General features: G+C 45.6%; 1 protein-coding gene across 3 annotated transcripts in view; it reads left to right on the plus strand.

Moving 5' to 3' along the window:
• Nucleotides 1–12,248, plus strand: part of ppp2r3a (protein phosphatase 2, regulatory subunit B'', alpha) — a 414,183-nt gene that overhangs the window by 329,258 nt on the left and 72,677 nt on the right. For all 3 annotated transcript variants that reach the window (XM_078563604.1, XM_078563605.1, XM_078563606.1), the window contains one exon: nt 8,958–9,212. In XM_078563604.1, the coding sequence (XP_078419730.1) occupies nt 8,958–9,212 (255 nt within the window). The remainder of the gene's footprint in view (nt 1–8,957; nt 9,213–12,248) is intronic.

The following is a 12,248-nucleotide window of genomic DNA, read 5'->3' on the forward strand; positions in this document are numbered from 1 at the left end:
CGGACGATCGCAACGTCATGAAACCGATTTTTGGCCTTCTCGCCATATTGTCCGCTCACAACACTGAACACTCCCGACGCTAGCAGGCACGGAAAGTTCCGCCCATAGAATGCAGCACTCCATACTAGTGACTGTACTAAACAATTTTTCAGCTTCATTTTGATGCTTTTGGACTCCTGGACACTACTTAAGTCACTGGTTATGCTTTGTGCTCTAACTAATCTAACCTGGATTCCATTCTTGGATATAACTTTGGTGTTTATCGTCGAGCTAAGATAATTTAATTTATCCGCTGCCTACAACTCGCTGCTTCTAATCTTGACTTTTCCATTGCCAGTTAGAGCCATAATGTTGGTCTTTATCTAGCTTATATGCAGGTAAATGAACATGCATTATGCAGGTGGCATGCAAGGTTGATTTATGGGCTTATCTTTCCAAACAGCATTGTGTCAACAGTTCCAATCCACATGGCAACAATAAGGTCTACCCTGATGCAGTACAGGCATGCATGAGAAGCTTGGAGAGAGCATACTAAAGCACTCTTTATTTAACAGGGCAAGAGGAAGCTCTGCCATGCAAAATATGCCCATCTACTAGATCTAGTCTAGTGCAATGCTGGCCAGCCCTACTTTGGCAGACTACATCATGTTGTTAAACCTCTTCGTCATCTGCTCCCGTGCCCTTTGGCTGTTAGAGAGAGCATTATGTCCATCACCAATCAGACTGGATTCTGCTTGGGAGACTGCCCGAGGCTCCCAAAACAAAAAAAAAGCTTCTTTGCTCTACTTCTCTCATGAGCGTGTCAGAAGTAATGTCAAAGATTAAAAGTGATTTGCACCCTAAACCAGTTAGTATCCAACTTTGGACCTAGCCAAAACTAAGAAGCACTTTTTAAATAGCAGTTACGGTTATAGCTACATGATATTTCTCTCCACCACCCCACCCTCCCCCAACAACCCACATGAACATTAAGCTCCTATTGATGGCCTCAGTCCAAGCCAGGAGCTGGCTATGCTTAATTAATTAAGCTGACCTCACAAATTTTAGTGCTGGGGCCAGAGAATTTACCCTATAGTACGTTTGTTCATAATGAGCTGTTTTACCCTCAGGAAAAAGTACATTTATTCCAAAATACCGTCAGAAACATTACGATCAGTTAATAAATAATAACAGACAATGGACAGACATCTTGCTAACATGTGGATTATGGGCAAGAATTTCTCACTTGTGATTTTCTTTTCAATGAAGGCTATTAGGAACAAAACTATATTTTTGGCATTTCATTAAATTAACAATTGCCACAATTTTTAAAGAGTCTGAGCTATCCTGGAGGAACCAGCAAATGTGGAGGCTGCACAATCACTGTAATTATAGACATTTTCAATACATCACACATGCTGAATAGCCACATCCAGATACATTGGGTGGGGAACAGGGAAGGGGGGGATTTAATCCTAAATAGCAATCATAAGTAAATCTAGAACAACGTAGTGGTACATTTTGGCAATCCTCTCTCAAGTGCAAAGAAAGAAATAACCTTTCACAACCTCAGAACGCCCCCATCCGGTTTTACAGTAAATGAAGTAATTTCAAAGTGTAGTCGCTGTTGTAATATAGAAAACGCAGCTGCCAACACAGCACACAATAATCCCACAAAATAACACTGTTTTAGTGATACAAACACTATCACTAGTGTGACAAAAACAGAAAATGCTGGGAAAACTCAGCAGGCCCGACAACATCTGTGGAGAGAGAAACGGATTTGACGTTTCGAGTCTGTATGACCCTTCTTCAGACCCTTGTTTTAGTGATGTTGATTGGTTCAGACATCCAGCAGAACTCCTCTACTCTTCCTTGAGATAGTGCAATGGGATCCTTTACCATCACCTGAGAGGGCAGAGGAGCCTTGGTTTCAAGCCTTGTCTGAAGTATGGATGTAAGAGCTTTATAGGTTAAAAGTGGGAGAAGTAGGATTCAGTTGTGGTTTCTTTCATACAAGTGCAGTCCATGCACAATGGCTGGAATATTACTGGTATGCTGTGAGTTCTGCCTCTGGGACCAAAAACTGGGTCCTGAGTCCGTGTGGGTGAATGGCGGGACTGTGAAGTATACAGTATTTTACTGCCGGTGGCTAATTAAGAGGCCTCTGCCAGGACTGCCCAATCAGAGGTGCGGCAGGGCAGGGCTGCCGCTGAAGCAGCAAGGGGAAGGAGAGGGTGCTTCCATGTGAGCTGCCCTGGAAGGGTGTGCCAGGGCCAGGCAGGCAGGCCCCAGACATCCAAGGGGTGAACCCTCTAGTAGCAGTGTTGGAGCCATGGGGCAGCCATTTCCACCGAAGAGCCCCTCATAGGCCATTGAACACCATTGAAGGGAGGGCCCCCAATCACTGGAAGCTGCTGGGAGGCCACAACGATGTACCTGGCAGTCTCCCCATGTGGTTGGAGGGGGCAGGGGGAGCATGTCAACAGCACTAAAATGCCAGCGGACGTGTGAGATGGCTATTAATATCTAATAATTGGATTCATTGGGCACCCACTTCTGGTTGGTGGGCAGCCAAATTGTTGCTGTTCCTGCCTTTCACAATCTGCCATGTCAACGGAAAGACATCGGGCATAATCCCGCCCGACATCTTCCGTCATGATTGCTCCAGCGCTCCAGCCTCCTATTCCAGCTCCAAAAGGCCAGTAAATTTTTGGCCTATGTGTGAGCAGTCACACAATTTGAAGGATGTTTATATTGCATTAGTGTTACCCTTCAATAGATATACTCCACCACAACGCACAGTAGCAGCAGTGTATCCCATCTACAAGATGCACTGCAGGCTCCTTCAACAGCACCTTCCAAACCCATGACCACTACCATCTAGAAGGACAAGGGCAGCAGGCACATGGGAACACCACCACCTGGAAGTCCCCCACAAGTCACTCACCATCCTGACTTGGAAATATATTGCCGTTCCTTCACTGTCGCTGGGTCAAAATCCCGTAAATCCCTTCCTAACAGCACTGTGGGTGTACCTACACCACACAGACTGCAGCGGTTCAAGAAGGCAGCTCACCACCACCTTCTCAAGGGCAATTAGGGAGGGGCAATAAATGTTGGCCCAGCCAGTGAAGCCCACATCCCATGAATGAATTTTTAAAAATTAATTTTTTAAAAAGTATATATCAAAAGGAAAATCAATTTATAATGAACTTGGGCCTAAAATGGACAGTTCACTACCACTACAGCACAGTTCAGCAATACCAGACATGTACTTTATGGGGCGGATTTTTCCCTCGTTGGGCAGGCTCAGCAGAGGCAGGCAGGGGCGGTCAGGAAGCTGACCACTGCCCGCAATCGAGGCCGGACTGCAATTTCATGCTGGTGAGCCAATTAAGGCTCGCCCAGCGTGAAACGTGAGCGGCAGCACTGCCTGTGTTTGGGGTGTTGGGGGGTAGGAGGGTGAGCGCAAGTTTCACGCATCTCCGTGAGGCACATAGCTGCCTCAGGGAGATGAACAGTTTAAAACATTAAGGCCAGGATTTTCCCGTCGGCGAGTGGGGGGGCGGGGCCCTCTCACCGACACGTAAAATGATACGTGGTGATGTCAGGCGGAACTCCCAACGTCACCGCGCCCCATTTAAAGTTTCAGGTAGGTGGGTGCTCAGCAAAATCAGCTGTGCGTCTGCCGACCTGTCAGTGGCCAAGTGAGGCCATTGACAGAGTCATTAAAGTAATTAATGGACCTGCCTGTCCAACCTTAAGGTTGGCGGGCAGGCCAGGAGACCTGGCCGGCATTAGAAAAAGCATGAAACCTCATCCACGGGTGGGATGGGGTTTCATGTAGGTTTTAAAAAATTTAATTGAAGTGTATTTAAAGGTTATGGACATGTCCCAACTCATGTGACAGTGTCACATGAGGGGACATGTCAGGGAATTTTTTTTTCTATTTTTAATATTTTTCAATGTACAGCCGATCTCCCTGAGGTTGCACTTAGCCTCAGGGAGATGAGTGCGCTCTTTTGTGAGTGTGCATGAAAGAACGCACTCTCCAGTTTAGGGATTCTCCCCCGCCTGCACAGGGAGCGCATAGCGCTTCCGTGTGGATGTCACGCTGGGTGGGCCTTAATTGGCCCGTCCACATAAAATGGCGGGGGTGGGGGGGCACCAATCGGAATCGCGCCCGCTCTTCGACTTCCCCCACAATGGGGGGAAAATTCTGCCCTAAAAATAAATATTTCTAAAATGTTATAAAACATGTCCCCTTAGCAGGGACATATTATTAATTAGATTTTAAAAATTTTATTTTATTTTTAATTGCTGTTGGATGAGGTTTCCTAAAAAATTCAAAGGCCGCTTTGGCCTTTTGTCCTGCCCACCAACCACAGGGTTGGACGGGCAGCAAAAAATTCCAGTCAGTTATCCTTTTAATGGCCTTAATAGGCCTTTTAATTGTCGGCGGGTGTGCCGACTGAAATATTGCCCGAGTGCGCGATGACATCGGTACACTCACCCAACATCATCGTGTGTCATTTTAACTTCGGTTGGGTCGGGTGCACGCCCGCCCGATGAGCGGAAAATTCTCCACTATGTTTGTCCAACTGTGAAATTCCTTGAAAGTAATCCTCAAAAGACAAGTTTCAGTTTCTTTTTAAGCAAATTGGGAAACCTTGTCAGGGGCACATTAAAATTCTCTTTTGAATGCTTTAAAAATCTTACCCTACCATCCCTCATTACAACAGACAAAATTGGAGCAAAATCCAGAAGAGAAATCATTACTCACATGCCAACATTTTACAATTAAATATTTTAAATGTCACATTTCAAACACATTATCCTTTATCTGTGGACCGAATAACATGTAGATTGGAGGATTATATCCACAGATCAGGACACCATCAAAGGCGAGATTAAAGCAGTAGTGGTTAGGCATGCCAAGCTGGAGTTTTAAAAGGTAAGGGCAGTGTTATTAGAGGAATGCTAAAATGCCTGACACTTTTATTTTAACGGTTTTTTTCTGCTAAATGTTGCAACGTGTTTAATTCCAATTCCTGTTTACAGTTAACTACTTCTAGGTACAGATAAGTTTATTTCAGCGCAGGCATCTTTGTAGTACACTGGGGTCCTGAGAGGAAAGGGAGGGGGGTCTCAGCTTCTTTGTTCAATCTTTCCTAGGCAATGAATGGAGCAGTGAGTAATGTGTTAGGAGATAGAAGGCGCTTAGTTCCAAGGCTTGTGGAAACTGGAAACTCAAATCTCACAGCCAGGATTCATTTTGTACCTGGTCCAGGGCCTTGGTTTTAAATTTTTAACCCTTTGAGGACAGCAGTAGCATTTTCTGCTCCCAAGATCTCACCAGGCTGCGACATTGGCTCTTCATTGCAAGGATTGTCGATGGTTTCTGTGCATTTTCTTAGTTATTCTTCATGATGTCTGTCTTTCGAAATTTACAGAAAGTCACTTCTGCAGATGCTATATGAAAGAAAAAAGGTGTGTGACAGTATTTTAAAAGTTCTCAAAGGGTTAAAGTTTGAAGGAATCTGTAAAGCTTACTCTGTTGTCTTATATTCAGGGGCTCTGATTTACGATGCCTGTATAAGTTGAATTATTTTATTATGTGGAGTCCTGGGATTCTTTACTGTGGATATGGGAATGACTTTTCCCCCTTTTAACATTAGGCTCATCGATTTCCAATGAGTGAATAAACAGAGTCTATTTCTTTATGAAGCGGGTTTTAGATCCATATATTGTTTTCCATGCTTCCATCCATTCTTCCATGAAAACCTAAAATCAGTAGCTTTGTTCTTTGTGCAGTAAAACAGTGTAGATTGTTACTCTGGGTATCTCTCAGTATCCAGGTTGGATGGACAATCAGCAGCCTGATGCTGGGATCACAGTCCTCACACTGGTTTGCAGCGCAGGCTGAACTGTCCGGGGTTTTTGTGGGTTTAGCTCTCACTTAACACCGAACTCATACAAGCATTCACTTTCAAAACAGGAGGATTTATAATTTGCAAAGCCGCCTACCTCCATTGCTGTATTGTTATCCCATACTGGTACCAGAGAACTTCACTCTTTATGTTTAAATCATGGAATGTTTTAACTGAATCATCTGCAATTTGAGTTTCAGATTTCCAACCAGGTTAATGCTAAATGCTACAGCTGTGATTAAAGAAGCAGTATCTTCATTAGGAAAGTGCATGTCAAAACTTTTTAAGTGGGAGGGAGAACAGCAATGGCTCACTTTCACTGCAGTGATATTAACCAGTGATGGGACGATTTGTAATGACTTGTTTCATTGCTTTGTGCTTTTGCAAACAAAGACAAATAGATTGCCAATCATAAAGTTTATCGTTACTTTAAACTCTTACGTAATACTACTTAACATTGGTCTTGTGTAATACTTAAAGCACAGAAACAAGTAAATAGGTGTGCTAGTGTTAATGTTCCACACAAGCCTCCTCACACCTTATTTCATTTTACTCTATCAATATATTCTTCTATTCCTTTCTCCCTCATGCACTGATCTAGCTTCCCCTTAAATGCATCCATTCTAATAACCTGAGCTAATCCACATAGTAGTGAGTTCCACACCCTAACAATTTGCTGAGTAAAGCAGTTTCTCTTAAATCCCTTACTGGATTTATTGGTAACTATTTTATATTTATAACCCTACGGCCCGAATTTTCACTCCCGAGTCAGGAGGGCAGAGTCAGACAACTCCTGGCTCCGCAAACCTGACCCAGGACAAAGTAACCCAGAAGTTTGGATTTTCAGTCGGGGAGTAGCCAGGAGGGGGGTGGCGGTGGCAGGGGGTGCGGAGGGGGGGTGGGGGGAGGTGAGTGAAAATGTGAATCATGGCGGGCGCCCCTGAAAGAGTTCAGAGGCTACTGGGTGTGGAGGCAGGCCAAGCGGAAGGCCGGCCCCGATGGCCCAGCACTTTGTCAAAGATATGAAAAAATGAATAAGACAAAAAACAGCCCTCATCTCTCACAACCCTCTCCCCCATACATTCTCCATGCCATCTCATGTTCCCCACCCACCCCATGGCCCCTCATACCCTCCATGCCACCACATTTTCCTCTATCCACCCTCATGGGTCCCTATGCCAACTTATGCCCCTCTACCCACTGCATGGTCCTTTTTGGCCCCTATGCCAACTTCATGCCAACTTTGCCAATCCAAGCCCCACCATCAGTCCCTCTTTGCCCTTACATCTACAATGCCAGCTCACCCAGTATCCACCATGGGCAGACCTCAGGAGCATGCTGCGATTAAATAAAGTTCTTAAGTGCATTGATGAATTCACTATTTTAAAGAAAAACACTTTCAATGATAAAAGCCAATTCACTACATTTAATCTCCTTTAAATCTCTTGTAAAAACAAGCATTTGTATTCATAATCCTACCTCAAAGACTTTGTAAGCACACGAAGCTGTCAGTCAAATAATGAACTAACAGGCACCCCACTGTGATAATGAAAGGCTATGAAGTATGTTATGCAGCATCACTCCTGTAATGCCAGCCCTTTGGCTTATGTCAACAGACAGAGTGAAATAGCAAGCATTTTTTTTTCAACACTACAGACAGTTTTTCCAAATATTTAAATCCATTCACAGCTTGACAGTTCCAATGAGCTTAACAGTTCCAGTGAGTTTATGCATTTTCATGCACATTCATGTCTACTTTAAACAATCCCAAAGAGCACCTTAGCGCTCCCAATGGGCACCTTACCTCTCCCAAAGGTATCCCATTTCCAAAAGGGTGCCCTACCTCTTCAAAGAACTCCAGCAGCTTTAGACCTTCTCCTGCCAGGTCTAAAGCGCATAAGTCATGCTTTGGACAGCCCACCAGCCAAAATCAGATCTGCCTGAGGCAGCTGCAATTTAGCATGTGCAGTTGCCTCTATGAATCACGGATGTGCAATTTAGAACCTGTCCCCCCACAAAAATGTTGGGGACTGGGTTTGGGGATGGGACTTCTGGATTTGTGCCTCTGCCATCATCGAGATGGAGGGACTCTTCATCTGTGTGAAATCTGACACCACATTGTTAAGACTGCAGCCAATGTTACTCACTGAGCAAGCCAGATCCCAGAGGAAAACTTCTCTTACTGATCATAACTTTTTTTTGAAAACAAGGGGAAAACTACTAATCCCAGAAGCATAGAATCCAGTAACACTTCTAGCATTCTAAAATTAAAAGATTTATTGACAAGAAGAAAAAAAAAACTTATGCACACAAGATTAAGATTATACAGTTAAACAGTCTTACAAAGCATTCCCCCAAAAAACCCACTTGGTCAGAATACACAAGTAAACTACTTGGCACAGCTTCCTTATAGATTTTTAACCATAAAAATCCAGTAATATTACCCAAGGCAAAACTACTGTCACTTTAGTAAAAGGTATACCACACAACTTCTCACGCTCTCCCACTCTTATGTGGAATGGAAGGAAGTTCAGAAATGGACTGCTTTCTGAAAACAAGGGTTATCTGGTTTGAAACTGGATGGCTGCTTCAAATTCATAACTTTTCTCAGCACAGAGCTGCTCTGAGGACATCTCCCCCACATAGCCAACTCAACTCAACTAAACATTTTTCCTTAAATATCCTTCTCCCCTTTGATCTTAGACCCCATTGTTCTAAGCACCTCTTTGAACTCAATTTTTCCAAAATATAAAAATCTTTGAAGTTTTCCTGTTGTCTCCACTTTCAGGTCAAATAAAATTTAATAACCTTCCCTTGTTTACCTATGAAACTTTTGTAAGTTGTAAAAGTCCCTTGTCACTTCTAAACTCTCTTTGAAATTTAACAGCTGAAAAGTCAAGTCCTTGCCTATCACCTAATAAAAATTTTAAAACCCAACCTATTTACTCACACATTCAACTTCACCATAGCGTCTCATTACAAATGCATGCCATTTGAAAAGAACCAGTGCATAATTTATGTTTCATGCTCTGTTGTCTTTTACAGGTCCAAAGCAATAAAGAAAAAAAACCTGGAACTCCACCCCCCACTGTGACAAACACCACTCCCAGTCCTCCTCCCCCTTCAAACAAAGTTGTTGTCAGCACTCCTGTATCCATAAACATTCCACGCTTCTACTTCCCTAAAGGACTTCCAAGTGCTACCAACAATCACGAAGAAATTGTTGCCAAGGTTCAAGCAGCCTTTGCCGAATTTGAGGATGAAAAGGCCGATATATACGAAATGGGCAAAATCACAAAGGTAGAGGAAAACATGTTTTAATCATAAATAATGCTTAAGTATGTGACAAGAAAAGCCTTTGTTTTTTTTTGTAAAAATGCACTTTTCCCCCTAGAATTCTGGCAGTGATGCTATTGTGATTGCTCGGTTACTGATCATAGAAATCATTAGGAATCCTGCAGTGCATACTGTCACTGGCCTCCAAAGCAAAATATTGCCAACTGGAACTATTTTAAGTACGAGTTGTGAGGTGGAATTTCGACTTTCCGCCAAATTGTTTTATCAGATTGAAGAGTCTTCCATCATTGGACTTCAGTTTGCCACCCCCCTCAACCATATGTACATATAAATGGGAGATAAATTAATTTATCCTGTTCCCTCTGCAGGGAGCTGTGCTGAAAGGGTTGATGATAGGGTTACAATACTGATTGGCCCCTTGAAAGTTTCTCCCCTCTAATAGAACAGATCAATGAATTATGAGAACTCTCATTTCAAAAAATCTTATATTGCTGCAGTGGCAGGTTTGGCAAGTGGACTTATGTTCGCCATTGACATTGCACTACATCTGTGCTGTAAATTGCTGCAACATCAATCCAAGGTCAATGTCACATCTGCAATCTCACAAATGTTGTGCCCAATGGTTTATCTCTTTGACCAATGAGAGAAAAGGTGACAGAATTAAATGCCTAGATTTGGCACTAAAGTTTCCAGAGTGGGAATTGAACCACAGCCTTCTGATTCAGTTGGAAGTGCTATTAACTGAGTTAACCCCATTATATTTCAGTCACTGCATATAGTGAAGGAAGTAATTTGCTGTTTTTGCTCCTCACTCCTGTTTCACTAATTTTCACCAAAGGCAAAACAATATTGATAGCATGGTGCCACCATAGTACGAGTAAGCACAGAGATCTGAGTCAAGTGCAGGTGGGTCTGAATTTCCACCCGTAACATAGCAACTACTATGTATTGGTGAGCGAAGGTGAAACCAGCAAGTACACAGTCAGCCTGTCGTGATCTGAAAAGAGGAAAGGTAGGTTTGGGTCGAGACTCTTTGTCAGAACAAGGGAGAGAGTAATATTGAATCCTATGAACCTTAAAGGCAGAATTTTCCATTGTGGGGAGAGGGGAGAGCAGGTGTAGGCGTGGGCGGGCATGGACCTGATTGCCGCCCGTGTTCGGGTCCGCACCGTATTTTACACGGGCGGGCCAATTAAGGCCTGCCCAGCGTATTTGCCGACTCTCGTGGATAGCGGGAGTGTGCGGGCTGCAGCGGGTGTGCACAGATCGCCGGGTCCAATGGCGACCCAGCAGCCTGTTTAAAGGAAGGCCTGGCAACCTCCTGTAGGCTGGTGATAATGGCCAGTTCGAGGGTGCACCACAGGGGGTCGGGTGAGCAGGACACACTGGAGGGATGGGCAGAGGAGCAGGGCAGGCTGCAGGGTCTGCCACAGGAGCAGGCCAGGCTGCAGGGTCTGTCACAGGAGCAGGGCAGGCTGCAGGGTCTGCACCAGGAGCAGGGCAGGCTGCAGGGTCTGCCACAGGAGCAGGCCAGGCTGCAGGGTCTGTCACAGGAGCAGGGCAGGCTGCAGGGTCTGCACCAGGAGCAGGGCAGGCTGCAGGGTCTGCACCAGGAGCAGGGCAGGCTGCAGGGTCTGCCACAGGAGCAGGGCAGGCTGCAGGGTCTGCACCAGGAGCAGGGCAGGCTGCAGGGTAGGCCAGCGGGGGGCCAATGCACCCCTCGTTTTTCAGATGACTGCCTTGCTGCCCTCCTCTATGAGGCAGCATGGCAGGAGGTGTTGCTCCCCCAGGACGGGAGGAGGAGGCCCCCCCACATGACGAAGCGTGCCTGGGAGGAGGTGGTGGAGGCGGTGAGCTCCCGCAACGTGATGTGGCGCACCTGGATCCAGTGCCGCAAGCGCTTTAACGATTTGTTGCGCTTTGGCAGGGTGAGTACAATGTTGGCATTGGTCACTTAACCCAGCAGGTAACCTTAGCCTTTGAGGCGCACCCCCCCCCCCCCCCCATTCCGCCACCACCAAGTCTTACTGTCGTGACTGCATTGAATCATGTTGGGCATTTTTCCTTCGCATGGTGGGCAAACAGATAGTGCCCATGCTTAGATCAGCCTGAGTGGTTCATGAGAAGATGAGTTCTCCCCCACACCATGTGTTGCTCTTAGTCACACATGACTAGTCTGGGGGCAACCTGCAGGAGATGCAGCTAGGCGCATACTCAGAACTCCAACACGTGTCCTATTCAGGGTGATGAGATGGTGGAAGGGGAGCCTCAAGGTGTCGTGGCCAAGAGCCATCTGTTGCCCTCTATGCTGCACCTTGTTGCGCATCCTTGCTATGGGAGCAAATACCGTGTGGTTCCTAAAGTGATGTATGTAGCATATGTCCAAGGGGCCGTTGGGGGGATTGGGAGCAGGCGTACTATCTTTGTGTGAGAGTGATCAGCAGTAGCAGGGAGAGGAGGCACTGGAGGCCTGATATGGCCCACTGTGGTTGGGGTGCGGCGTGCGTGTGCAGAGTTCATGTGCAGTTTGCTGTAATGAATGGTGTTCTCTCTTTCTCAGGAGAAGAATGCTCACAATGCCTTGGAGCATGCGAGGAATGGAGGTGGCCAGGCTCACCTCCTCATCTTAAGCAGATTCGAGCAGGAGGTCCTTGAACTGGAGAGGCGCCATACACCCAGGTCAACTGGTGTCGGTGAGGCTGGGGTGGAACGGCCAGGTATTTGAGGCCAACAGTGAGATCCGCAATATCCTCCCACCATCCATAGCACTGATGGTAGTTTAATTTGTTATTGTTGCAACATTGCTCGGTCACAGAGTGATAGATTCAGAGGTGTGCAGCACAGAAAAAGGCCCTTCGGCCCATCAAGGAAGCGCAGGTCAAACACGTACCTAACTATTCTAATCCCATTTTCCAGCACTAGGCCCATAGCCTTGTATGCCATGGCATCGCAAGTACACATCCAAATACTTATTACATGTTATGAGGGTTTCTGCGTCTACCACCCTTTCAGGCAGTGCGTTCCAGATTCCCACCATCC

The sequence above is a fragment of the Cetorhinus maximus genome, chromosome 19 (genome assembly GCF_964194155.1).
Source record: "Cetorhinus maximus chromosome 19, sCetMax3.hap1.1, whole genome shotgun sequence".
In the NCBI taxonomy this organism is placed as follows: Eukaryota; Metazoa; Chordata; class Chondrichthyes; order Lamniformes; family Cetorhinidae; genus Cetorhinus; species Cetorhinus maximus.